Below are 26,581 nucleotides of genomic sequence, written 5' to 3'. Positions count from 1 at the left end.
TTAGATTTGTTGAAAGTTCAGGTTTAATATTGAGTGAGGGTTTATTAAACAAGTTTCTAATAACGTTTATTAGATGAGCATTAAAAAGGCTAACTGCCAAACCATCAAAGTAAACTAGTTTTCTTCACTGATTTTCTTATTACATTTGTAACTCTTATGAAAGGTAGGATAAAATATTGTAGCAGAGAAAGATAAAAAAGGAGCTCAAGAGCTACTAGCCCAAGCCACATAAAATTGTTCTTGCTCAGTTCATAGCAATACATTTCTTAACTCAGGGGTGTCAAACTCGTGGCCCGCGAGCCAGATGCGTCATCTGCTAGCCATATCCAAGCGTGGTTTAGCGAAGGGGAAAAAAGTCATGATACTTCACGTGACAACACCGTGACGACACGAGTTTGACACCCATGTCTTAACCCTTTTCCAGCAAAGCAAAGATTCAGAACAAATTTTACTTCCTTGAAGCCAACAAGTATATACTTCAATATATCTAAAAACTAAAAATATTCTTAATCCTTTTAAGGATTGTGGGCTGTTGTGGCCTATTTAAACATTCATTGAAAATACAGCACAAAAAAGTGTCAGCAGACATTCTTAGGACCTTTGAGATAGTTATGTGAAATATTAAATGTTGCAGCATATACAAAGTTATAACTAGTCAAGTAAGTTTTCTTTCAAATTAAAAAGAGATATGATTGGACTGAAAGATACCCAATCATTAGTTCAGCATCTTTTTCTAACTGTTTAACATAATAGCTATGACGATAAGAAAGATACTACAAATGGACCATTTATACTGACCACTTTCTATATAAAGCACAGTATACAATATTGTATTTGTTCTTTGCTCTCCAAGTTCATGTTTCAACAACAGCTGTAAGCAATGATGGTGGTGAATGAGAAAGGACAGCTATTAAAACATTAAAATCAGAAAAAAATATCTGTCCTGCTATAAACCTAAAAGGTGAATGACTGCTGAGCAATATTCACAAGGCATTGACTTGATTATAAATCCTAAAAAGAAATAGTTTTTGCAAAAATAGGAAATCCCACAGCATTTTATTAATGAGTTAAATGCAAATTTGTTCTGTTAGCTCAGATTTTAGGAAAGCCTTCACGTATTGTAGATAAAGATGGAAAATATGATGCATAGCTTTCTCTAAATTTTGAATAACGCTACAGCATGCAAGAATGAAACAGGAATATTATAAAAAGGCACCAGTATTCCTCAGACAAAGATTTTTTATAGTGCCAGGCCTGCTTAGCCTTCTCCTTCAGGCAAGTTGGCAAGACTTTCAGAATCAAAGAATAGTTTTCCCATGGCTTATACAGTAAGAATTCACCATGAGTCACTATACTCAATTTACTTCAGTTTATAACCTAAAAGGCAGAATGATCTAGACAGCAGTCTGTGTCAAACTTCCTCAGCCCAGTTCCTTTCCAGAACTCTGTGGTTGTACTCTAGCACATTGGGAGAGAGCTTGGGTTTGAGAAAAGTTGGCCTGACCAACTACTATTCAATTTACACAATATGATCTTCAAGACCATCACTGTTTATTCAATGGATTTAGCAGCTTTAGTAGTGCCCACATTTTTTGCATCTATTGAAAGCCAAATGGACAATTAGTTCTAAAGACACCCTACTTCTCTTGACCAAGAAAGCAAGCCAAGTTCCCTCCCTCTTTCAAAGAAGTCCCATAAGGCATTTTATTTCTTCAGTTTCTAATCCAAAGCCAAAGTTGAAAGGATATATTTGTCTCAATCTTCTGTGCAAACAAGAACATAATTATCTAATCGGAAATAGCCTAGCAGTTTGAAATTCACTGTGGCTGTCAGCAGTGAACCTATCTGAACAAGTTTCAACAATGACTTGGCTGGTTAATCTGGGCCAGTTAAAAGCCAAAATAAAAAGTACTGGGAAAAATGCCTAAAATTACAAAGAAAAACAAAAATAGTGCCAATTGGATTTGATCATCTTCATTGGGCATAACAAAGACAATTGCACAGGGGGAGCTTTGGTCAGCAAGATTAGGTTGCGTTAGAACCCGGTTATTGTAGCAAACAAGATCAGCAATAACATAACTAAGCCCAATGGGGTGCTCCCTAAAGATGTTAGCCTACAGTTCCAAAGATGATATGGCTTCTTGGTTGAAAAGATCTTATCTTTTCAACCAATAATAAGCTGTATTGCTAATATTTGAACAATTGTTGTTTTTAATATATATGAAACTTAAAAAGAACCATTCTTCAATTCATGTATTGAATCTGAAGCTTAGGTCTTTAAAGATATGTGCATTTATGCACAATCTCCCACCCAACCAACACATACACCATATAAATTTTGTTCAGGCAAATTCCATTTCTGGAAATCTTGAAAAATGACTCCCTCCATACAATTGTTCAATCCAATTCATTCTAAACAGATTATAAATGGAGGGAACAGATACTTTGTTTGGAAAGCACCAGTTTTTGTGATAGAATAGTTTGCTTCAAAATCTACCTAATATTTTACTTGGTACTAGAAGTCATTGTTCAGTCATATAAGAAATAAAAGACTACAATGTAGGACTAATCTTTCAAAAAACATCTAGTCCTTCAAGAGCAATCAGCAACACTTGAAACCATTGTAAATTTCAATATATTTCTCTAGTCAAATGGATGGTGGTTTATATGCCAGCACAGTAACTCATTATTGGCAGTAGCACAAGGCTACCAGTTAAACAATGACTGCTCTGCTACCTTTTAAAGAATAGGAATTGGTCTTCCATTTAACCTAATAAATTATAGTACACATAAGTAATGGAAAAGCAGTTTCAAAACAAAGGATACTTTGTTACAAAAAAAATAATCTTGGAGCATGTGAAGAATTGTAAGTAATTTTATTACATATCCATGAGTAAGTAAAATTTGATTACTAAGAACCAGAAGATCAAATTTTGAATGTATCAGATGTGCCAATTAACAGTTTTATATATAGACTATTTTCTCTATATATCATCCCAATTAAGTACATCTGGTTTAGACTGGAGAGAAGATAGATGATTTATCAGATACCACAATACTTGAGATGCGTCAAAGGTCACAAAAGTTTTTCACATGCAGAACAGCCAGTTGAAATTTACACACAGAAACATATCAGCTGAGTGCTGTGTTATGTAATATAAAGCAGATCTGAACTTAACTATATGAAGTTCAAAGAGAAACACATGTAAAATTAGGAAATGGATTTTTTAGCTTGCAAAAGAGCAACGTATTCTTCTTCAAAACGAAGCAATGAAAATCTATTTCAAAATCCATACTGAGTGTTCCTTTTTAATAATTCATGGATATCATATCAGAGTTGGGAGGCAAAAGGCAGAAATACTCACCCATCATTCCACATGAGAAGAGTGTGGATCCTTGACTCATCTTCTTTGGAGTGTGCTGAAAACAAACATAAAACCTAATCACACATTTTTACAAATTATGATGAAATCCAGGCCATGCATTGTAACATCTTCACTGTCCAAATGGCAGACTGGCTGTAAATTCAAATATACAAGAAAAGCTGAAGTGATAATGACAATCCTGAAAACACCTTGTTCTACTATTTTGTAGTTTTTACTCATGGTAATGGTTCTCCCTTGAACAATATTCAAAACTGTACAAAAAGCAGTTTTGTGGAAAATATTAAGTTGTAAATCAAAATAGAAGATATAAGATTTGCTCCACTTCCATTTTTTTTCTTTAGAATTATATTGATTGCTTATTTAAATAAATAATATTTAATTTTTTTAAAAAAAATATACTACTTCCAAAACATTTCTAAATTGATTTCATAGCTGAACAAAGTTGAAACAGTAAAAATCAAAAATGCTCCATACAGAATGAGAAGTAATCTAAATTGTTTTGTTGTAAATCTTTTTAAACTATTCATTTACTATGCCAGTATTGTTGCCGTTGGACTCTTTATTTAAAAAAAGAAAAACAGACAGTGTAGGAATCAATAAGAGAAATTTATCCAGTGACTGCAGTAATGGTTGTAAAGTTTAACTAGCTGGCTCGGCTTTTAATAAATTTTGTGCTGTCCCTTCATATTTTGTTCCTCTTTCCCCCTTCTAAATCATTTAATTTGCCAAAAAAGAAGCAATTTATTATAGAAGAAAAGACACTTAAATTTATATTAACAATGTTGTATTTGGGTACAACATTAATGTTGTTAATAAATTTTTTTTCCTTTTTTTTTTTCTGACTCATGTAACACAATGTATCTATTGAGAAATAAGTTTTATTGAACTAAATAGATTGTGTGCTAAGTAAATTCAAGGTTCATACTGTATGCACTAAACGTTAAGCTGGAGTGCTGTCGAGCAAATAAGTTCCACTAAATTAAAAATGTAACATTTCCAGGAATGTTGAAGCATTAGGAAAATACTGTTTTTTCCCATTTTTTTCAAGAGAGAGAGAAATTGGGAGAGGGGAATGAAATATATACAATGTTTATAGATATACAGTTTATAGATATACAGTCACTTTAGTTTCATACAATGCATAACATATAACTTGGGATTCTCATAAACATATGTTTGTTGTACAAAACGCTAAAGGGGGAGAAGTGGGAAGCAAGGCTCAAAATACATTTATTGCCACATGAGATGTTATTTAATCAATCTCTCTAGCAATCCCATCCTACATTCACTGACACTCAGCCACATCTGAGTTGCAATTAATGAGGCATGGCTTTGATTACACATGCTGGGACATTATCTAAAACATCTTCCCTTTCTGCTCGATACAAAAGTTGAAATCCTTTTAGAATAAACTGGGAAGGATGGCTAGATAAAGCAGATTACCCACATCCACCTGAGCTCTTCTTGAAGTTTGGAATCTATGAGAAGATAGGGAAAATCTAGGGAAAAAAGAAGGACATGTTTGCATCAGGGATACATTTTTCGCTAAGGAATATACTTAGCCATAGCACATAGAATTTTAATTTTAAGTTATTTCTGCCTCTTGCTATTTGAGCCTTATATGAGCTGTGGTGGCCCAGTGGTTAGAATGCAATACTGCAGGCTACTTCTGCTGATTGCCAGCTGCCAGCACTTTGAGTCTCACCGGCTCAAGGTTGACTCAGCCTTCCATCCTTCCGAGGTGGGTAAAATGAGGACCCAGATTGTTGGGGGGCAATATGCTGACTCTGTAAACTATCTAAATATAGCTCTGTAAACAGGGCTATAAAGCACTGTGAAGCAGTATGTAAGTCTAAACGCTATTGCTAAGTGCTATTGTCTTTGGTGTTTACTTTCTCTATACAAGTTCAGTAATGTGTCATGCAACTTGGAACCTTTATGGAAGAGCTGATTCCAAAAAACAAGCATACCAACATCTTATAGAATTTCCCTTTTTCCCATCCCCTAGGAGATCTTCTTAAAGCACAGTTGTGATTTGAACAGTTCTATCTTTTTACCTTCTTTACTACTGAATATTTTGCATGTGACAAGCATCTAAACTGAAAATATTTTATGTTCTTTTTTAAAAATGAAATTTGATTTTATTCATCTCTTGTGAGATTGGTCTTTCTACCAGAGGGAAGTGGAAACAGCTCATTATCTTAGCCAGATACCTCAGAGCCACAGGGCCAGGATGATACTGCAGCATTTATTTCATTTATTTCTCTTTGTCCTTTTCATTTTAAATTTGCCAGCAAAGTAACTCAGATAGCTGGAGCCCTATCTCTCTCACAAAACAGCTTAATGGGAAAGATACAAGATAATTTATTTATTTAGCGTATGACAAATACATGGACTTATAGTAGTTCAGACATTGGGCCGGTGTAAGCTCTTGACGGACATGTATGTTCATACCAGTGGTGGGTTGCTAGCGGTTTGTCCCGAATCGGGGGAACCGGTAGCGGCAGTGGGAGGTTCCATCCACCCTCCCGGACGTCTCTGCGCATGTCCACGAGCAAACCAGTAGCGAATGAAATTGAAACCTACTACTGGTTCATACACATACCAAAAGACACACCAACTCAGGAGGTGTAGCTGGGTTGTTTGGATCTAAAGGGCTTCTGGAAAAGGAAGCTGAGACTGCCACCCTTTTATTATACAGGTTCAACTCTTATGTCATAAATCTTGCATACTAACAGTTTTTTAAATCCTATCTTTATTATTTAATATATTTATAACATTTTGCCAAAAAAATATTTGCCAATATTGATAAGTTTCTCTACTCATTTGTCTTTAGTTTCTTTTCTGATCTGGTATAAGTATTTCAAAATTCAGAAATTTGTTTCTTAACTTAATAACCATGTTATTAAGCATTGTTTAAAATTAACATAGTAGGGTATTTCCCATAATCATTTTTCACTACATTGAAAAACTGCAATCCTTTTAATTTTATGGTATATTATAAAGAAAAACAACAAAACAACAACAAAAACTCTGGGGTTTTCCTAATTTTTTTCACTTTTTCTGGCCCTTACTTTGAAAATCTACATTTATCACTTATTCATAAGGCAAAGCTTAGGTCTAAGAACAAGATGAAAATGAGGAAATGAGACATTTTAAGATAGACATTTATGTCTCACTTAACTGCAATTTCATTTCATAATGATTAAACCATTTATCAAAATCAGGAAGTAAAGGAGTATGTTATTCATCATTTACAATACTTCTTGTACAATAAGGAAAAAATTATTTTCTGAATTTCTACTCAGATAACTTGATCCATATACTTTGTGAACAGTAAGATGTTTTTCTGTTTGTCTACACCTGCTTCGCAAAAGTTTTCTTGGATACCAGGAAATATTAAATATTATTGCCAGGTTAAAACATGCAAGACACTTACTATTCATCAAAATATAATGTCAAAAAAAAAAAGAAGCCAAATGAAAAATTGGCATTAAATCCATATTTCTATGCAAAGAATAAAATAAGGGGGCATATGTGTACACATCTACATACAAGAGATTAATTATTATGTGAGAACACAAACAAAGAAGGAATATACATAGAATTTCTATGGAATTGGAATTATTCGGTGAAAGGTGAAGTGGATGTTCTCTAGAGATCTAATTATGTTGACTGATATTTTGAAAACTAATTCATATTAATGAATAGTACAGTAGAAGAGATTTAAATTTAAAATTGGGATGTATTTTATTATTTTTAAAATAGGCAGATTTTTATTATATCACAGTTTTAGGGAGTTCCCAGTTAACAATGATAAGTGGCTGAGAATTTCCATCAGTAAACAAAGTGGTCATGAAGTGAATTACAGATTGCAATCCCAGCAGTCCTCTTTGCCATCATTAAGCAAGGTTTGTGGGTTGTTAAGTGAGGCATTCCTTACAACTTCCTGCCAACTGCTCATAACCAAAGTCATGGAGAAACAATCAGGAAGTTGCCGTTCACTTGCAAGCAGACCAGCAAGAATATAAAGAGCTGCTGTTGGGTAGGGGAAAGGTGCATAAAGGGTGCGCAAAAGGACATTGTAGAGTGGTGCAGGGTGTGTGAAAATGTGGGGGGGAGCCCATGCAACATGAGCACAGTGTTCTTGGAGGCTTGGAGTGGCTGTTGAGACTTACACAAGCAACTTGTGATCTTCCCTGCCTGCTTGCCCACTGACTTGGCTTGATTGGCAGAGACGGTCACAAATGATGATGAACATGTGACCTTGGGACATTGTAACCATTTCATAAGCTGGTTGCCAAGTGCCCAGAACATGGTCACGTGACTGCAGGGGTGCTGTGAGAGCTGGAAGCTCAAGGACCAGTTGTAACTATGCATTTGTTATTGAGGTCTACCTGTAACTGTTCTGAAAACCCATCACAGCAGCTTTGGCTTTCTGCAAGTCTCTCCTTGCTGCTTTGCATGTGAAGAAATAAATTACAAGGGTCTCTTCGTAATTTGCCATAAAGGTCAGTTTCCTGCTTCAGTATAATTTAAAGGAAACATATTACAGGTTGCACATATCTTATTAACCACTCTATCAAAATTGCAATGTGATCCTAATTAATGTTTTATTTGATAACTGATTATAATTTGCACAAACTATGATTTCTGGCATCTTCCATGTGTAACGGAAACTTCAGTTTATTACAACATGAAACATTTGCAGATGAAAGGAAAGAGAGGGATGCGGAATGGGTGGCATTTAAGGCAACATTTGTACATGTTTATCTTTTTTCTTTTTTTTTCTTTCATGCCATAACTCACAGTCGCAAAAATTGCTAGTTTGCTTTTAGATTTCAATGGTGAAATTGCAGGCAATCCCTTGGGAAGCTTCAGCCACCACAGCTTGCCCCTGCAAGCACCAGCAACCATTACAAGGCATTCCAAGACAGCTTTATGAAGACAGTGCTGTGTTCAGGAAGAAGGAAAAATGGAGGAAAGGTTTGCTAGAGAAGCTGGCTCTGAGGAGAAGACAGCAAAAGATGAAAGATTGGTGAAAGGCAGCTGGGAAAATAAATATGAGATGGACTGGGCTGGGCAGCAAATGAATGCTTGCTGGCATTTGCTGGCCAGGGAGCCACGTGGGGTTGGGAGAGAAGGCAGCTGGGCGAATGAATGCTTGCTGGGGGCAGGCTGGGGTGCTTCCCAGGATATAGCAAGCAGCCCTACAGCCAAACAATTCTGGGGCTGCTTGCTGCCCCACAAGGCAGAGTGTAGGATGGCCAAATGGGCATAGATGGGGAGGAAATAGTAGGAGGTGGTGCAGGCAGTCCCAACCTTATTGAGGCTCAGTGGTCAGGGACCAAACCCACAATGGCTTGGAGGTACAGTAGCTGCTTAAAGGCCCATGATTCTTGGTTAATTACCCAGCGGGGAATGCTAGGAGTGCTGCTGTTAATCGGTGCAGTCACATAATGTCTCACTTTATGAACACATCAATTTATGGCAGCAATCCCAGTCCCAGTTATGGTTGTAAGTTGAGGGCTGCCTATATGGGCAAAGCAATACCATTTCCTAAATGTGATATTGGGCATACAAAGTTCTTCTTGTTCGCTCATTATTATGCTCACATTGGTTTAGAGTCACACAATCAATATAGTTCCACATGTTGCAGTCTAAAATGAGAGCAGAGCCCTGTAATCTGAAAGACATAAATGCTAGTATATAAGCTAAGCCATCAGGGTGACATGAACTCTTACCAGTTCAGTCCTGCATGATAGAGAATCAGCACCTTTGTTTTCCAGAGTTGTAGTAGTTAAGATCATCACCATGGTAACAAAGTCATGAACTCGGGTCCATTCCGGTAGAGGTAAAGGTCACAATTGGCCATATTAGGCAGAATCTCCCATTCAGTGCATTTTTCCAGATGAAAGGATCAATAGCACCAATTCCCATCTGTTTTGTGGACTGGACAGCTTGACAAAAAGTAGTCCAAAATATTCACTTTCTGGAAGGAGAGGGGGAGGGAGATAAAATACAAATACTCTGTAGTTATTCAATTCTACAAATCATTGCACAAACTTTATATCTTTTGCGGGAAGTTTGCCCTTGCTCTTGCAATAAATCTGACGAGTCCTTGCATTTCTCATATGTACCAGAGAAGAACACAGTGACCATAGGATTAAATTATACCTGCAGGAAGAACAGACAAACCCTTTCCTTCCTACTTGAACTCCGCAGTTGCAAGAGACAGACTGTTAATTAAGGAGGACAGTGAGTAAATGGGGAGCAGTACAGTCCTGGCAGCAATCAGCTAAGCAATCAGTGAAGTAAGAAGAAAAGAAAGCTGTATATGCTGGCAACCCAGAAGAAAGAGTCACAGGCAGGGGCTAAATAATTCCAAATTAACTCTAAATTCTAACTTTTAAATGAGGCGCTGTAAATGTGTGTGTGCACGCACACACACACACATATATACATATGCTTTAGAAATCAGACTCTACTGAAACATGAAATACAGTCATTACAAATGGCTCCAGCTATAGGAAATAGTCACACAGACACCCCCAAAAGGGCCCTGCTATGAAAGACACCTGTATGAAGATGTGCTTCCACAGATAAGCAGGTATTCATGCCCCAACTGAAGCCATCTCAAGGGTAATGAAACATTTTTGTGTCCTAGTATATACTAAATAGAAGAATATATTTTACTTGTCATGTCTTGGATTATTAGTTGATAGTTGAGGGGAAAATAGGGATTCCTCATTGTGTAGAACAGCCTATTGGTTTTTCAATTTGCACACTGATTTGCATAACAAAGGTACATACGCTATATCCTGAGTCTATGGAATTAGATAAGATAGAATAGAATTCTTTATTGGCCAAATGTGATTAGACACACAAGGAATTTGTCTCCAATGCATAAGCTCTCAGTATACATAAAACAATAGTCATGGATTATTATCATAGTCACTGTAAAAATACATTCATCATAAAACATTAGATACAATACTTAGTGATAGTCATGGATACTAAATAAGCAATCAACATATATCAAACTAGGACACTAAATAAACAATATAAATTGTAAGATAAAAGCAACAAAATTATATTCATAAGAAGATAAAGAGATAGATAATAGGGAAGATGAGAATAATGATGGTAATACTGCCTTTCTAGATAGTTTGACAGTGTTGTGGGAATTAGTTGGTTAGCAGAGGGATGGCACGGGGGGAAATGGTCCTTATGTCTAGTTGTTCTCACGTGCAGTGCTCTATAGAGGGTAGAGCTTTTGAGGGTAGAAGTTGAAACAGTAACAACAAAACTATCAGAGTATTTCACCGAGGCTGCCATTGGCAGTGTGATCTTGAAGAGAAGAGCTATCTTATCTTATCTTATCTTATCTTATCTTATCTTATCTTATCTTATCTTATCTTATCTTCAGAAAAGATAAGATAACCTTTATTGTTATTTTTTTTTTGTGGGACTCTGGCACACATTAAGAATGAAATTCTGTTGCCTACTCTCAAAAGTATACATATACCTAACACACATATAGATATGCTATAAACATGCATAAGTATATACCTACACACTAACATATAAATGCATATAAATATTAATCACTGTCCATCTTGAATACATAGCAGAAAGAAGAAGCTTGAGAGTTCACAAGGTTGATACTGTATACAATTAAAAGCATGGGCTTTAGTGAACAGCATGAGGAGACACATCAGCAATACTTACATGCATTAGGGAGATTTCTGGAGTACTGATTTATGGGTAGCGGTTTTACAGTGAGAAATAAGATACAGAGAGAGATATAGCTACGATAAGAAGGAATTTCCTGACTCTGGGAGCCATTAAGCAGTGAAACATCCTGCCTCCTGAAGTGGTGCATGCTCCATCAGCAGAGCTTTTGATAAAAGACTGGATAGCCATTTGTATGGAATAATATGTGGATTCCTGCACTAGACAGGAGATTGACTAGAAGACGCTTCCAAAATTACTTCCAAGCCTGTGCTTTCATGATCTACATCTCTGTAGTACGGGCCTGGTTCTTATGCAAAGCAATAACATACTGGTAGCTTGCTTTGTGTTATACAAATGCACCCCTAGGATAAATGTGTCCTTTATTTGGCAACAAACTACTATTTGAAGCTATAGTTTAGTCATTTACAAATCCTAACTTATTTTAACCATAGCTTTTCATTACATCTGAATTCAAAATTCTGAACTTTTGTTTGGTGCCACATCCATTCCTTTTGGGTCTTTTTTGACAGAACAAATGAGAATTAGCCAAACAAACTGTGATTACTTTGCTAAGTGGCTTGCTTAAAAAGTTAGAGTTAAAACATACACATATTCTGATAATTTTATACTTCAATGCTATCACACGTATCGACATATTTAATCGAGGTCCAGCAGGATGATTCTCCTTTGGAATGAAATTAAAAGTTGAATAGGTATTTTGTAATTCATGAATTTGTTTACACATGATTCACTCTTTTTTTTTCAATTTATGTAATGTTCTAGATGCCTTCAAACCCTTTCAAACTGAAATTCAAACAACTAAAATACATTTATATGAGCTATAAGTAGAATAGGAAAGCAGTCAGATAGCCAAGAAAATATTTTTTTCAGCTTGTGGCAGACCTAGCAGCTAAATACTTAAATACAAAAATGAACAGATTATAAATAAGATTAATTTGAAAACAATTTTCCAACATAATTCCATAATCCTGTTTAAAATGCTGCTTTTTGCCAATGTAAAGAAAAGGGGGAAAGTCATTACCCCCTTACACACTAAACATTTATTCTCTAACATGCAATTAAATTCAAGCAGTCTTATATAATGGAATAGAATGATTAGTATTAGAACTCAGTAAGAGCCAAAATTAATTTTCCTCTCAACTTATAAATCATATTCTTCTTGTTTATTTGTATTTGAATGCACAAGTAAGTGCCATTATGAATATTCACTTAAAGGTCAGTCGGATAGTAAAGAAAAATTGTAAAGAAAAATCAGATCAGAACTAGATTCCCCTAGAGTGCTGAACTATGAAAGGAATAAAATCAATACATTTTTTCAGTATTTACTGTAGAAAAAAATGAAATATGATGGAATTTGACCTTTGTGAGTATAATCAAATACAGTTTGCCCTGTACTATAGCCTGTACCAAGGCTAAGAGGAAAGTAATGAGTTGAAATGGCTAACAGTAATTTCTGATAAATTCAATCTGAGAACTAGAACACATCTAGGTATATTTTCAGACTGCCTACTTGCTCTTAAAGAATAAGCACCTTTCATATCTTACATGTCTCAGAGAGTTAACACAAAGAACAAGGGTTAGAGGCCATCTTTTTTCAAGCAGAAACACTTCAGACTGATTAAGAATTCCTTTGAATGTTACCAGAAATAGTAATTAGCTATGCTTCTTTTGTGTGTGTCTCAGTATCTCGCTGTATAATCAATTCTTGATTATAATCTGAATTGGACCAAATAATGAATGATGAATTGGATTTTAAAATTTATTTCATTGAATGTATTTCATTGAACTTCCTTCCATACATAGAGTGATAGGAAAAGAGGTTTGCCTCGTAGCAACTACTTCAATGATACTGGAAAATAGACAGAAAGGAATATCTAGATAATGGAAAGAAAACCCTACTAATTTTTATTTAAATATCTAGAGATGCTGTACATATGCAAGCCCTTAGAAGCTCAAAAAGTACAAATATTACTGCCTGGTGAAACAAAGACAGAAGAAAGAATGGAAAGAGAGAAAAAACATATAAAAGTAGAAAGAGAAAAAAAATATAATGAGAGATTAGAGCTAAGCAAAGGGAAAAATAGAATTATTAGCAGCAAGCAGATTTTGCCAAATAAAATTATCTTGGTAACTTATAACACTTACTGAAGATAAAAACCTGTAACTATGATTTAAAAAAAAACTACCAGTAAAAATCTCATGAAAATGAGAATATTATGAAAAATAATTACTGATATACAGTATTTTATTCTGTATTAATTATTTAGGAATATCACCACTGCCTATTTATTTTTCTTTGAAAGCTTTTTTGAAGGCTAATTCAAGCTGTTCAGATTTTATCTTAAAACTGCCCTTCTCTTAAAAAAAAAAAAGTGTACAACATAAATGTTGACCGCTACACTTAACATATAATCAAGACACTTTTTCATATTAAGAAGAACTTTGAAGGTAAGAATTATGCTACAGTTAGAGACAATCCATAGTTGTTGTAAAAAACAAATGTGGAAAATTATATCTGGTCTTAGTAGCTCATGCCAGAAAAACCACTAGGGAGGATGCTGTGAGCTATAGTGGCATCAGGACATTTCTTCCATTCTATCCATGCCCTGCATAAAATAAATAAAATAAAGCTAGTAAACAGTGGGTCAACAGAAGAAAAAATAGTTGATTTTCCTACTGTTTTGTTCCAATTGTCACTCCTGCAATTACAAATATAAATACTACATGCAGACATAAAGCCTACTACTGCCAAAGGCCTATTTAACATGAACTTTTATACTACCATTTTGCCAATATTAAAATTTCTTTTCCACTCAGCACTTTTATTTTTGAAAAAAGAGTGCAGCTTCAGTGCATATTCAGTATATATCAGAAATGTTCACCATTAGGAGGTGGCAGCTCCACATGCTTGGTGGCCAATATCTCCTGTAGCAAGATAGAGGCGATGAGAAAGTGACCTCTGTAAGACCTCTTGCTCGACCTCATTCCTACAGGCTAAAGCTACCAAGCTAGTGACCCCAAAGAGTCCTGAACCTTGACACAAAACCGAGAAAGTTGAGTTGCTGATTGGTTAAACTCACAAAAGCAGAAACATACACCAACTAGTGTTACTAAGCCAGCGACCTTCCAGTGGCCTCTCCCATGACATTTTATTGACAAGCAAAGGATCCTGAATCATTCACCTCCCAGGGCATCCAGAACATTAATTTAGCCAGCCAGTGGAACTGACTTACTTATGTCACACAAGTGTGTGACTTCACCTCAGAACTGTTAACTAGCAAAGCAAAAGGGAAGTCCTTGAAAGTACAGCAGCTAATAATTGATAGCATACCAGCAGAATTTGAAACAAATCATGTGCCAATGTCAAGTAATGAAAGAAGATCTGAGCAGCTGAATCTCATAAACCAATATTACGGAAGCTTCCTGGGAGGGGGGAAATGAATGGGGAGGAGGGAGAAAAACAGGAGGTTCTCTGCTTATCTGGCAGACATGAAAATGAGCCCCTCACCCTTCTTTTCACTTGTTATTCTCATAATAAAGCAAGAGCCAAGACTAAAACAAAAACGGGAAGAAGGAGCAGTTTTATAGAATCACCATCCTGACCTTGGTCCTGTCTAGATGTGCTGGATTACAACTCCCATCATAATTATCAGCTACTGTCAGCTTTTTGTACCATTCTACTTCAGGAATACTGAAACTGTAGCCCTCCAGATGTTGATGAAATAGAGCAGGGGTGGTAAACTGGCGGCCCGTGGGCCAATTGCGCAGACCATGCCCATCCCAGCTTCGCGAATGGGGAAAGGATCACAAAACATCACCTGACAGCAACATGACCCCAAGAGTTTGACACCCGTGAAATAGAGCTTCTAGAGCTTTTCATTGTTGACATTCCAGCTTGGCTTACTGGAAATTGTAATTCCTCTAAGTGGCCATGCATTATGGACCACATGTTAGGTGAAGTACCACAGTAGCAGTAGTAGCTGATTTAGTTTGGAATTTAATTTTATTAAAAATTGTTATTTTTATTAAAAAGACTGACAATTAGTTAATGCCATCTTTCAAGGCAGCTGTTTTCTGCAAAATGAATTGTTTTTATCAGCCCTTGGCTTGCCCTGGGAGTAGAAAAGCAATTAAGTTCTGAAAAGGGCAGAGCGCTGTTTTCTTACACTGATAAAAACAGTAAGTACTCTAGGGAGTTTTCTTGACATTGTTAATAATTAATGAAATATCATAAGAAAGAAACTTATGAGAAAGGAATGTTAGTTGAATATATTCACCAAAGATTCAAGAGTTATGTACTCATCTCTATGAGCAGGATATATAGCAGTGCAATTTTCATTTTTCCCCCTTCAAATGAGAGCAAAACAGACAAACTTTTTAAAAAAACTCTTATTTTGCTATATCTCATGGCATTAATATCATCTCAGCTGCAAACATTTATATAACTGTGGCATTTAAATAGTCAGTGGGCATAAGGAAAGTGCTGTAACTACTTTAGAATATAGCAGACCATATGGAAGTGTACAAGTTATTTGAATTATAAGTCTTATCAACCTAGATAACATGAACAAGACAAAAGGATTCCAGTTCTAAAGATCTGAAAGATACCATTTAACCAATCACTGATATGTATGACTATAACTTGTTGCTGGCAATCCTTAGGATTTATATTGATATATTGACCATCAATTGTGTTGTAAATGTTGTACCTTGATGAACATATCTTTTCTTTTATGTACACTGAGAGCATATGCACCAAGACAAATTCCTTGTGTGTCCAATCACACTTGGCCAATATAATTCTATTCTATTCTATTCTATTCTATTCTATTCTATTCTATTCTATTCTATTCTATTCTATTCTATTCTATGTATGAATATATTAATTTGCGTATTATTGTGTGAGTGATACACCTTCTCAATCTCCAGCTAAGGTCCACTGAAGTCTTTTCATAAAAACAATGATTTAAGACACAGAAATCATGCATTCTACCACTGTGTTAAGTTCTTTCAACCTGTATTGTGCTACTGTTTTCTAGGAGAAAAAGAATGCTTAAAAGACACTTGGAAATATTTATCAGTAAGTTAAATATAAGCTATATATACTCATTAAATTCATATGCTGCCCAGAGTCACTTTTGATGAGATGGGCAGCTATATAAATGTGATAAATAAAATAAGTTCTGCACTAAACCACCATACCAATAAGCAGTCTGGTGTTTTAAAACCCATTTTCTTACTCTTGAGCAGCAGTTAAATGTTATTTAGAATCAAAACAAATTTTCTCCAAGGATAATTATATTTTTCTTAAAGTAATGATTAATGCTTTTGCAGAAACTCAAAAGATTTGCAATGATAATGCAAGTACAGGCAAAATACATCTTAAAAGGACATCCTGTTACATAGTTGAAACTATATAAACATGTGGGAAGAGTATAAAGAAATAATATATTTCTTTTCTTCACACTAAATTGAAATTTTACTTAAATGCACATTTGACTTTTCAAAGAAACAACTGCAGGCCTAGTTCTTCAGTTTTCAGATGCTTGGGGAAAGAGAATTTAATCTCTTTGTCCCTGGGAAAAAGTTATCTTGATGCCCTTCCAAAAACTTTTTCAAGAACAGTATTAGTCTTCCCTTTTCACACAGCAATTCTGGGATTTGATATTACATGAGTCCGAAACTATGCCACAACTATAATGCAAAGTAATTAAATTACAAACTGGCAATTTTATTATAAAATATACATGTTGTTATGCTTGAAAAATGGGCTCATGCTTACTTTGGTTGCATCAATATGCCACAAAAGCTCAGATTTATAAATATTTTATTACTTATTTGATTTATATGATGCTTTTTTCCAATGGTTCAATGCTACATATATAGCAATCCTCCAATTTATACTAACACTCAATCATTGTCAACAGGTTGGGTGGAGAGAGAATAACTAATGCAAATTCACCCAATGGTCTTCCATGCCTTAGGGGACAGATTTACGACGTGACAACATGAGTTTGACACCCCTGCTCTACAATATCCCTGTCCATAGTTTAACTACTATACCACTTGGTGTCCTTCTTTATCAAAAATCTAGACAAAGAAACAAGCAATTCCCACAATTAAAAGTTTGTATGTTTACAAAATATTTTTGTTCCATGAAGGAAACAAGTGGACATTTTGGAGAAAAACCTGTTAATGTTGTGAAACAACCAGATAAAAAACTTCTATTTGATAATCTACAACAGGGGTGTCAAATTCCCAGCCCACAGACCGGTTGCATCATGTGCTGGCCTTGCCCCCGCCCAGTTTAGCGAAGGGGGAAATAGTCCCAATACATCACGTGATGCCGCCGTGACAACGTGAGTTTGAAACTCCTGCTCTACAATATCCATACTGTCACCCATATACTTACATTCATATAGACAAGCACATATATAAATAAGTCACCTCTTTTGCTTTTATAGATGGCAGATTGCTATTTATTTAATATTGGTAATAAGAGTGCCATTAATAGACAAAACCTCCCTTCTGAAGAAAGAATGGATGCAGAAACATTATGTCTCCTTGAAGTGGACCTAAAATAAACAGCAAGTCAATAAATTATCCAAAATGAATCATTCCTGGGAATTGTCAGGCAGCCACATTTTGAATCTCTTAAAATGTTCCGGCCATTTCATCTTATGCACATTGTAGCAAACCAACTTGGCAGTGGAATGTGATCATATCTTCAGAAAGAAAGTTCTAATTAATTTGGAATCATGAATCTTCTTCCATAGACTCTAGACAAGGTGTGTCAAACTCAATTTCATTAAGGACCGCATCAGGGCTGTAGTTGACCTCAGGGAGCCTGGTGGGGGTGGCCAACTGGGTGGGGGTGGCCAGCTTGACACTGCTCCCCAAACTGCTAGCATGTTTCCTCTTTGCATTGGGTAGACTGGGCTAAGCAACATGGGCCCCTTACATTTTCCGGGCCGGCCTCTTACATTTTCCAGGATGGCCCCACGGGCCGGATCTGACCACATGGCAGGCTGGATGCAGCCTGCAGGCCTGGTGTTTGACACCCCTGTTCTAGACCCATGTATGCAGAACTTATATTACAGGCTACTCTCTTTTCCCTAAGCATAACTTTCCTCCAGCATGAAGCTTCTCACATACATTACCTTTCATCTCCTCTCTGGCTTTAATTAGACAAATGTTATGACTGTAGTGTAAGCTCCAATGCTTAAGGAATGGTGAGTGCCTCCTAGCCACTAAGGTATTATGATGTAATGGGATGTACCATTCACTTCTTGCCCGGTAAGATAATCTTTCAACCATTTTATTCAAGCTGTATTTTATTGGTCTTTCCTTTGCTGTTCCACTAAGTAATGGGGTCTATTTGGATTTGGCTTCTGTGCCATGGTGCAATCCAGGCACTGCAATTTATAAATCATATTTAGGCTTAGGACATATTGCAGACCCAAACTAATTGTGGCTTATTCAACAAATAGCTAAACAAATGATATATCAACATCCTCATCCTTTTCTTTTTCCAAGATATTCCTGAGTTATACAAGGAAAAAGACAATCAAGACCCGGATTAAATTCCCACAGTTCAGAAAAAAACAGTCAAATATTACTGATGTGTTGATTAAAATTATGGGTTCCGTCTATATTTTTTATTTATTCAAGTTATGTAACTGTCCATCTCCTGTGTGACTCTGGGTCAGTTTTAAAACCTCAAGATTAAACAAAATATAAATACAAATAAAAATCAACATAAAAAACTAATATCCTATAAATTAACTTCAAAAAATTCAATTTTATGTTATGTGGAATTAGTACCTTCAAAAAAACATTAAATATTTCAAGTAGTTCACTACTTATATAATTTGGGCTAGTGGCTAAAATGCACCAGGCTAAAAGCAGGAGACGGTGAGATCTAGTCATGCCTTAGCCACAAAAGCCAGCTGGATGACCTTGGGCCAAGCATTGTCTCTCAGCTTTCCTCATCTCACAGGATTGTTGTAGGAAAATAACAGCAGGAAGGTGTGTTGGGTATGTTTGCCACCTTGGTTGTTTGTAAAAATAATAAAAACAGGATACAAATAAATAAATGTGCCACATTCATTTTTTGAGGGGTGGGAGAGATTGTTCCTAGGATATAGTTTCATCTGAGTTGAAAGCAAGTTACATAACCCAACATAGTCAAAATCCTCCTTTCAGAAAATTCTCATGCATTCCATCTCTTTTCTTTCCTTTTAACTACATCTTCTCAACCTATTCCTACACAATGTTTAAAAAACATTATAGTTTCTTTCCATGCATAGTAATAGCACTGTTGAGATGACGATCACAAACACTGGCAAGAATAACCATACATACTCAATATGTGGAAATTGGAAACTTTGAGCTAATAATTGTTTTTCCATACTCATGAAAATCCCAAATAGCAAAATAAAATAGAAAGAACCAAAGTTTATCATGCTCTCTACAACTATTATTAAATGCAAATGTTGCTATGGATTTTCTTCGTATTGTAAAACAAAACAATGACCCATTTTTTTCTTATTAAGTGTCTCTAAAATCACTACTGTTATGTGTGGAATTTAAGATAATTGTCAGAATATAACAGCAGCTATTTATCTTCTAATATACTAATCTATTTGCACACTTGGATTATAATGGGAGTAATCTAGTATTAATTCATATTTTATTAGAAACAAACTTAACAATTAAATGAATATGAAATCAAGCAACTAATTCAAACAAACAATGCAATTACCAAATGTTCTGCAGACAAGAAGTAGAGCATGGCGTCATATGTATTATGGGACCTATTTTATTGAACCAATAAAATAAATGCACAAAATGATGCATCTTGATGCCCGTAAATCACAAAGTCATTTCCCTCTTCCATGATTTCCATTAATTAATCTAAAATCATATGTTTTATAAAGAAAAATGTCCTTTGTGGGCATCATTTAAGAGTCCCAAAGTTTCTAAATACATATTCCTTCTCAACCAGTGGCTACGTTTACTCATTATGCTACACCAAACCTTGCTTTAATGCTAGTTTGCTGAAGGAACCATAGTTAAGTGTTTCTCAATGCAAGATTATGACTTAGTTTATTATACAGTACTACCTTCTATAGTCTGAAATAAAATAGATGCCATTATATCATTATGACACTGCAAGCTACTGCTTGTCTGGAGTCAGTTACTGAGAAAGTTTGATTAACATAAACTGATAATCTTCCTTTAAAAAAAGCTTTGTGAAAAAAGTAGAGACAACTGAAGACAAACAGCTAGTATCATTCTCACTGTAAAGCAAATCCCTTTAAATAACTGCTTGTTCATCAGCATGTCTATAAACTAAATTCATTATTTCACAACTACCATTAAATTGGCAGCTGAAGTTCCTTCTAGCAGGTCATGAAGGACATATTTGCAACTCTGCAAAGAAAACTAATATTAGTCTATAATATTAGTCTATATTAGCTATGCCAAAGAGAGTGCTCTGAAGATATGTCTGTCTGCATTACCATAATCCTAGGCATTATGTTCATTGGCTTGCTGATGAGGGATGATGGGTGTTAGTGTCCAACTGTAACCATTTGACTAAAGCTGATCTATTTATTTGGCTTCTCTAAGAAGACAAGTACTGACTAGCCAGTAATAAGATATTTTTACCCACTTGTGGAGAACAGCTGTTCAGTCTTCTCTTCTCAATCCTATTTGTTACTGTGAGTCCCGTTACTTTGTTTACATTTTATTTAAAATGAATTGTTGTGATACCCGGTGTAAATCTGGCTGGAGGGTGGGAAAGGTAAGTTTGAACACTATGTTTAATATAATTTATGTGAATTTCTTTCTCTTTTTTTTGAATCAATTTTTTTTCTTCACCCCCCCACCACATATTTTATGAACAGAGTATTGGCCATATCATATCTTATTTATTTATTTATTTATTAATTATTCAAATTTTTATACCACCCTATCTCCCGAAGGACTCAGTTATACAACTTAACATATCTAAATACATTTTACTTAGTTGCAATTTCTGCTAAAGTGTTTTTTCCATATTTTTAATCGTATCTTAATATTTCTATGCTTGTTTATATAAATCACATCTTCTTTCGCCCTCAAATTCTAATTTCTCCATTTTTACTGTTATATATTCTCTTTTATTATTTTTTAGATAATTCAGTTTTTATACTGATATCTTCAAACATGTTCAGGGTTGCCTTTCTTCTTTTCATCTTTTTTGTTTTACAGCAATCTTTCTTCTCTTTCTCTCTTCTCTGCCTCCCTTCTTTTATCCTTCCTACTTTCTTCTCTCCTACTCCTTCTCTACTTCCCCTTCCTTTCTCCCCCTCCTCCTTTCTTCCTATCTAACCTTCTCTCCTACTCTTATTTTCCCTCCCTTTCTTCCTCCCCTCTTCCCTTTCATCTTTTTCTCTCTCTCCTTCTCCCTTTCTTTCATCTCTCTACTCCTTCTTATCTCTTTCTATTGCTGTATTCATTTTCAATTCAGTATTTTTCACTATGGTGTCCAGACAATCCTGGTTTTTCCTCCACTTATTGAATGTATTTCTCAGAATTTCTCTCATATTTTTTAAATTATTAACAATGTATTTTAACTTATTCCATTTTTACCTTACAATCTTTTAGTTAGTTCAACCTTCCACCTCTTATTTTCTTTAAATTCTTATTCCCAGTTCAATAATTATTTTTCTCTTTCATTAGAATAGAAGAATAGAATAGAATTTTATTGGCCAAGTGTGATTGGACACACAAGGAATTTGTCTTGGTGCATATGCTCTCAGTGTACATAAAAGAAAAGATACGTTCATCAAGGTACAACATTTACAACACAATTGATGATCAATATATCAATATAAATCATAAGGATTGCCAGCAACAAGTTATAGTCATACAGTCATAAGTGGAAAGAGATTGGTGATGGGAACTATGAAACGATTAATAGTAGTGCAGATTCAGTAAATAGTCTGACAGTGTTGAGGGAATTATTTGTTTAGCAGAGTGATGGCCTTCGGGAAAAAACTGTTCTTGTGTCTAGTTGTTCTGGTGTGCAGTGCTCTATAGCGTCGTTTTGAGGGTAGGAGTTGAAACAGTTTATGTCCAGGATGCGAGGGATCTGCAAATATTTTCACGGCCCTCTTCTTGATTCGTGCAGTATACAGGTCCTCAATGGAAGGCAAGTTGGTAGCAATTATTTTTCTGCAGTTCTAATTATCCTCTGAAGTCTGTGTTTTTCTTGTTGGGTTGCAGAACCGAACCAGACAGTTATAGAGGTGCAAATGACAGACTCAATAATTCCTCTGTAGAATTGGATCAGCAGCTCCTTGGGCAGTTTGAGCTTACTGAGTTGGCGCAGAAAGAACATTCTTTGTTGTCCTTTTTAATGATGTTTTTGATGTTAGCTGTCCATTTGAGATCTTGCGATATGATAGAACCCAGAAATTTGAAGGTTTCTACTGTTGATACTGTGTTGTCAAGTATTGTGAGAGGTGGAAGTATGGAAGGGTTTTTCCTAAAGTCTACCACCATTTCTACGGTTTTGAGTGTGTTCAGTTCCAGATTGTTTTGGTTGCACCACAAGGCTAGTCGTTCGACCTCTCGTCTATATGCGGATTCGTCATTGTCTCGAATGAGACCAATCACTGTTGTGTCATCTGCGAACTTCAGTAGCTTAACAAATGGATCATTGGAGATGCAGTCATTGGTATACAGAGAGAAGAGAAGTGGGGAGAGCACACAGCCTTGGGGGGCCCCTGTGCTAATTGTACAGGCATTTGATGTGATCTTGCTTAGCTTCACCTGCTGCTTCCTGTTTGTTAGGAAGCTTGTGATCCACTTACAAGTCTGTTCCGGTACCTGTAGCTGGTTTAGCTTAGTTAGAAGAATGTCTGGAATGATGGTATTGAATGCTGAACTAAAGTCTACAAAAAGGACCCTTGCATAGGTCTTTGGAGACTCAAGATGTTGTAGGAATACATCATTTACTAACATTTCAATTTTATTCAATTTTATATCTCACTTTCAATTATTTTCACCTATAAACCATTCTATCTTTCACATTTCATCTGCTGATCTATTTTTCTTAAACAGTACACTTCTTCCTTTTTTACTTCTTGCATATATTTCATTTCATCCTTATTTATATCATTTGTTAACTTTTCAGTTTTATATCTTAATTCAATTAATTTCTTTGTTCTTTTCAATATTTAAAACGTATTTCTTTACCATCCACTATTGTTCTCTCCAATCCATACATCCTCAGGCAACAAAATATATAACCCATTTTATCTTTCACATTTCATCTACTTCTCTCCATTTTACATTAAACAGTAAACAGTCTTTTTTGCTTCTTACATACACTTCATTTTATCCTTGCTTACTTCCCTTTTACAATAGTCTATATATTTTTTCTAATTTACTTCTTACATACAGTTTCTACTACTAATATCCTTCCCTTAAATCAATCTACTGATGTTTTAATTTCCTTTCTGCTATCCATTTTTCTTCCCTTTTTAACCATTTTCTTTCGGTCTCTTCAGAATTCCCTTACTTAATGTTTTCCTCCATTTCTCCCATTCTCTTCTCTTCTTCTTTTTCTTTTTCTTGTATCTTCCTTTCTGCTTCCTTTCTCTAATTTTTACTCTTTTAATTTCCCCCCTCAATTTTTTTCCCATTTCCTTCTCCTCTCTTCTTTTTTGAGAGATACTTCCCCCTATCTATTTTTATTCTGTCACTATCAATCCCAGTGTAATCTTCCATGTTTTTATCTTCAATTATTTCCTTTTCAACATTGTATTCTTGCTCCTCTTGCTTCTCACTCATATTTTCTTTTTCCTTTTTTTTAAACATTCTAACCAGTCCTCCGCTTCTTTATTTCCCTTAAACGCTTCTCACACCTTTTGAAAATTTCCCTTAGTTTCTCATACTCATGCTCCCAACTCTCCATGTTATCAATTTAAAGAGAAAGGATTTTTGAATGTATTATTTTAGCTTATGTATAATTCAAATTTAAGTCCATATAATGTCTCTTTTTTATTTTTTCTTTCTAAATAATGTCCAATTCAAATGTTCATTTAAACCATTCCAGTTTGAGTCTTTATTCTTTTTGAAATCATGTTCCAGCTGTTTAAACAAATATTCCTCCAGTAGTTTCCCATGGTGGTCTAAGTAATGCAATGCTTTCTTTCCACCAGCATATGTCTTTGTCCAATTCACTAACCCCCCAGCAACAAAATGTTAATTGTTAATCCACAAAGATAATTACTTCCTCTTCTTCAATTAAATCCTTTTGTTGTTAAAGAATGCTTTTCCTCAGTTTTCTTTTTCTTTTATTATTTTTAATTTCTTCAAAGTCCAATTTTAAATCCAGATGGAAAGTTTTCCTTTTAGGGCTTTGATCTTAAAGTTCCTCTTTGTTTTTTGTTTTCCTTCACTTTGAATTCCCGTGTGCCAATTAGCCGCTAATTTTGGGTTGGGACTTCTTTGAAGCTTTAAAAATGTTTCTTTCTTACCTGTGAGTTGGCCAATCATTCACCCGGTAACAGTACTCCATTCAATCACCGCTCCTGCTCAAATCTTAGCCCAGTTGCTCCAACTTGTAGTGGCCATTTCAATGGCCACCACTGCCACCGGGTCAAAAAGCTGCCTCTGACCTTTCGAGGAACTTGCCTGTTCCTCTTGATCTTCCAAGGCGCCTCTCTCTCTCCCCCGTTCCTCCAAGACAGTTCCAGTCCAAACTGGACTGGACAGCGGTTTGTCTGGTTGGGTTTTCGCAAAGCTCATTGGCGCTTCGCTATTTCCCAACCAGTATCGCTGCGACGCTTCCGTTTTCTCCCAATTTATGTTAATTTCTTATCCATTAATCAAGCATACTCCACAATCTGGTGCTAGAGTTTTACTACTATCTATGATACAATTTCCCTATGTCATCCTGTAAGCAGCTGAATATTAATCTAATTTATTAATTAAATTTATCTGCCACCCAACTCCCAAAGACTGAGGGGTTTTTTTTTTAAATTTTTTTAAATTTTGTTTGATATTTTAACGTATATAGAATGATCTCAGCAGTTCAGGACTCCCCTGCTTGAGGGCATATATAATTAGGATGGCCAGAGAGTGCATGACTCTAAAGACCAGCAAAGATGCACCACGTACCCAATCTCTTCATTTGGTTTTCTATGACTTTATGTGGTGCAGGCAGAATGCAAACAATAACAAAAATGCTCAAGCATCCTAAGAGGTAAACAAGAAAATGGATCACGATTGTTATCAAGTAGGCCCTAACCTGGCCTGTTAGTTCAAGAGGAAAATTGAGTGCAACTCTATCATTCATAGAGTTAGATAGAAATTCTCAATGAATCTATATTTAATCAAAAACATACATCTTGTGTAAAGAGATGTCTATTTTTCTATGGTGATTTTTTTTCAAGTGATGCATGGGTGGGTATTCTGACAAAACAAATGTAACCCAAGAATTGCTCCAAAACACATAAACAAATGGATTAAGATTTAGAAGGATTCTAAACATGGATAATGGCAGGTAGAAATTCTTCATTTTTTCAGGATTTTCTAACAGAATGTATGTCTATGCCCTATGATATAAATACAAAACATAATAAGCCACTGTAACATTGATTAACAAAGTCATTGCTACTTCACTTAACCAGCTACATAAGATTGTTATACAAATTGCAGGGAGTAGGGGGAAAAATCATGCATGGGATACTTATTCTTCTGAAGAAAGGTGGGATAAAAATATTATCAGGCATCTAAGAATGTGAGAAAGTTAAAGAAAGGGGAGTAAAAAAGTAAATGCATGCTTGTTGGCAGTGGAAAAAAAAAGCTTGGCACCCTACAAAATATTTTCAAACCCGCCAGACTTGAGACAGGAATTGCCAGGCTGATACAGATGTACTGTAAGTGCAAAACTATCACATACTGTTATATATTTTTTGCATAGAAAATCTCCACTGTTATTTTTGCACGTTCTTGACCCTGAAATTTTGTGATTCTGCTATTATAGCCCAAACATATTTTAAATTAATTAATACATTTATTGTAACAATCTATGGAGGCTCTGCTTCCATTTCTAGCTAGTGCTAATATACAAAACTGCAACTATGAACCACACTATATCAACCACACTATAGTTTGGACCAACATCAAGCACCAATTTTCTATGTACACAGCATGAAACCTCCTAATTTTATCCAGTTTCTTTAGCAAAAGGATTGCCAAACTATTTCTTAAAGGTATGCTAAATTTCCGTTGAATGTTACCCAAAAATGAAAGTCTAGTCAGATGATGAAAGAAATATGTTAACCTAAAACCAACCAGAGACAGAGGAAGAGGGGTAAGCTGCTTTAGCTGTGCCTCTTGAAAATAAATAGAAAGCAAATGATTCTTCTGTACAA

The 26,581-nt window shown here is 35.4% G+C and overlaps 1 protein-coding gene across 6 annotated transcripts in view; it reads right to left on the bottom strand.

Moving 5' to 3' along the window:
• Positions 1-26,581, bottom strand: part of FAM53B (family with sequence similarity 53 member B) — a 119,724-nt gene that overhangs the window by 75,276 nt on the left and 17,867 nt on the right. For 4 of the 6 annotated variants that reach the window (XM_058187586.1, XM_058187585.1, XM_058187588.1 and 1 more), the window contains exons 3-4: positions 9,131-9,378; positions 3,366-3,420 (exon numbers count right to left, since the gene is read on the bottom strand). In XM_058187586.1, coding sequence (XP_058043569.1) covers positions 3,366-3,420; positions 9,131-9,202 — 127 coding nt within the window. In that variant the 5' untranslated portion in view covers positions 9,203-9,378. Of the gene's footprint in view, positions 1-3,365; positions 3,421-4,833; positions 4,886-9,130; positions 9,379-26,581 lie in introns of all 6 variants that reach the window. The other 2 variants (XM_058187589.1, XM_058187590.1) reach the window with 2 other exon arrangements.

Source organism: Ahaetulla prasina, chromosome 6, assembly GCF_028640845.1.
Source record: "Ahaetulla prasina isolate Xishuangbanna chromosome 6, ASM2864084v1, whole genome shotgun sequence".
Classification (NCBI taxonomy): Eukaryota; Metazoa; Chordata; class Lepidosauria; order Squamata; family Colubridae; genus Ahaetulla; species Ahaetulla prasina.
This window is presented reverse-complemented; position numbering and strand designations above follow the sequence as displayed.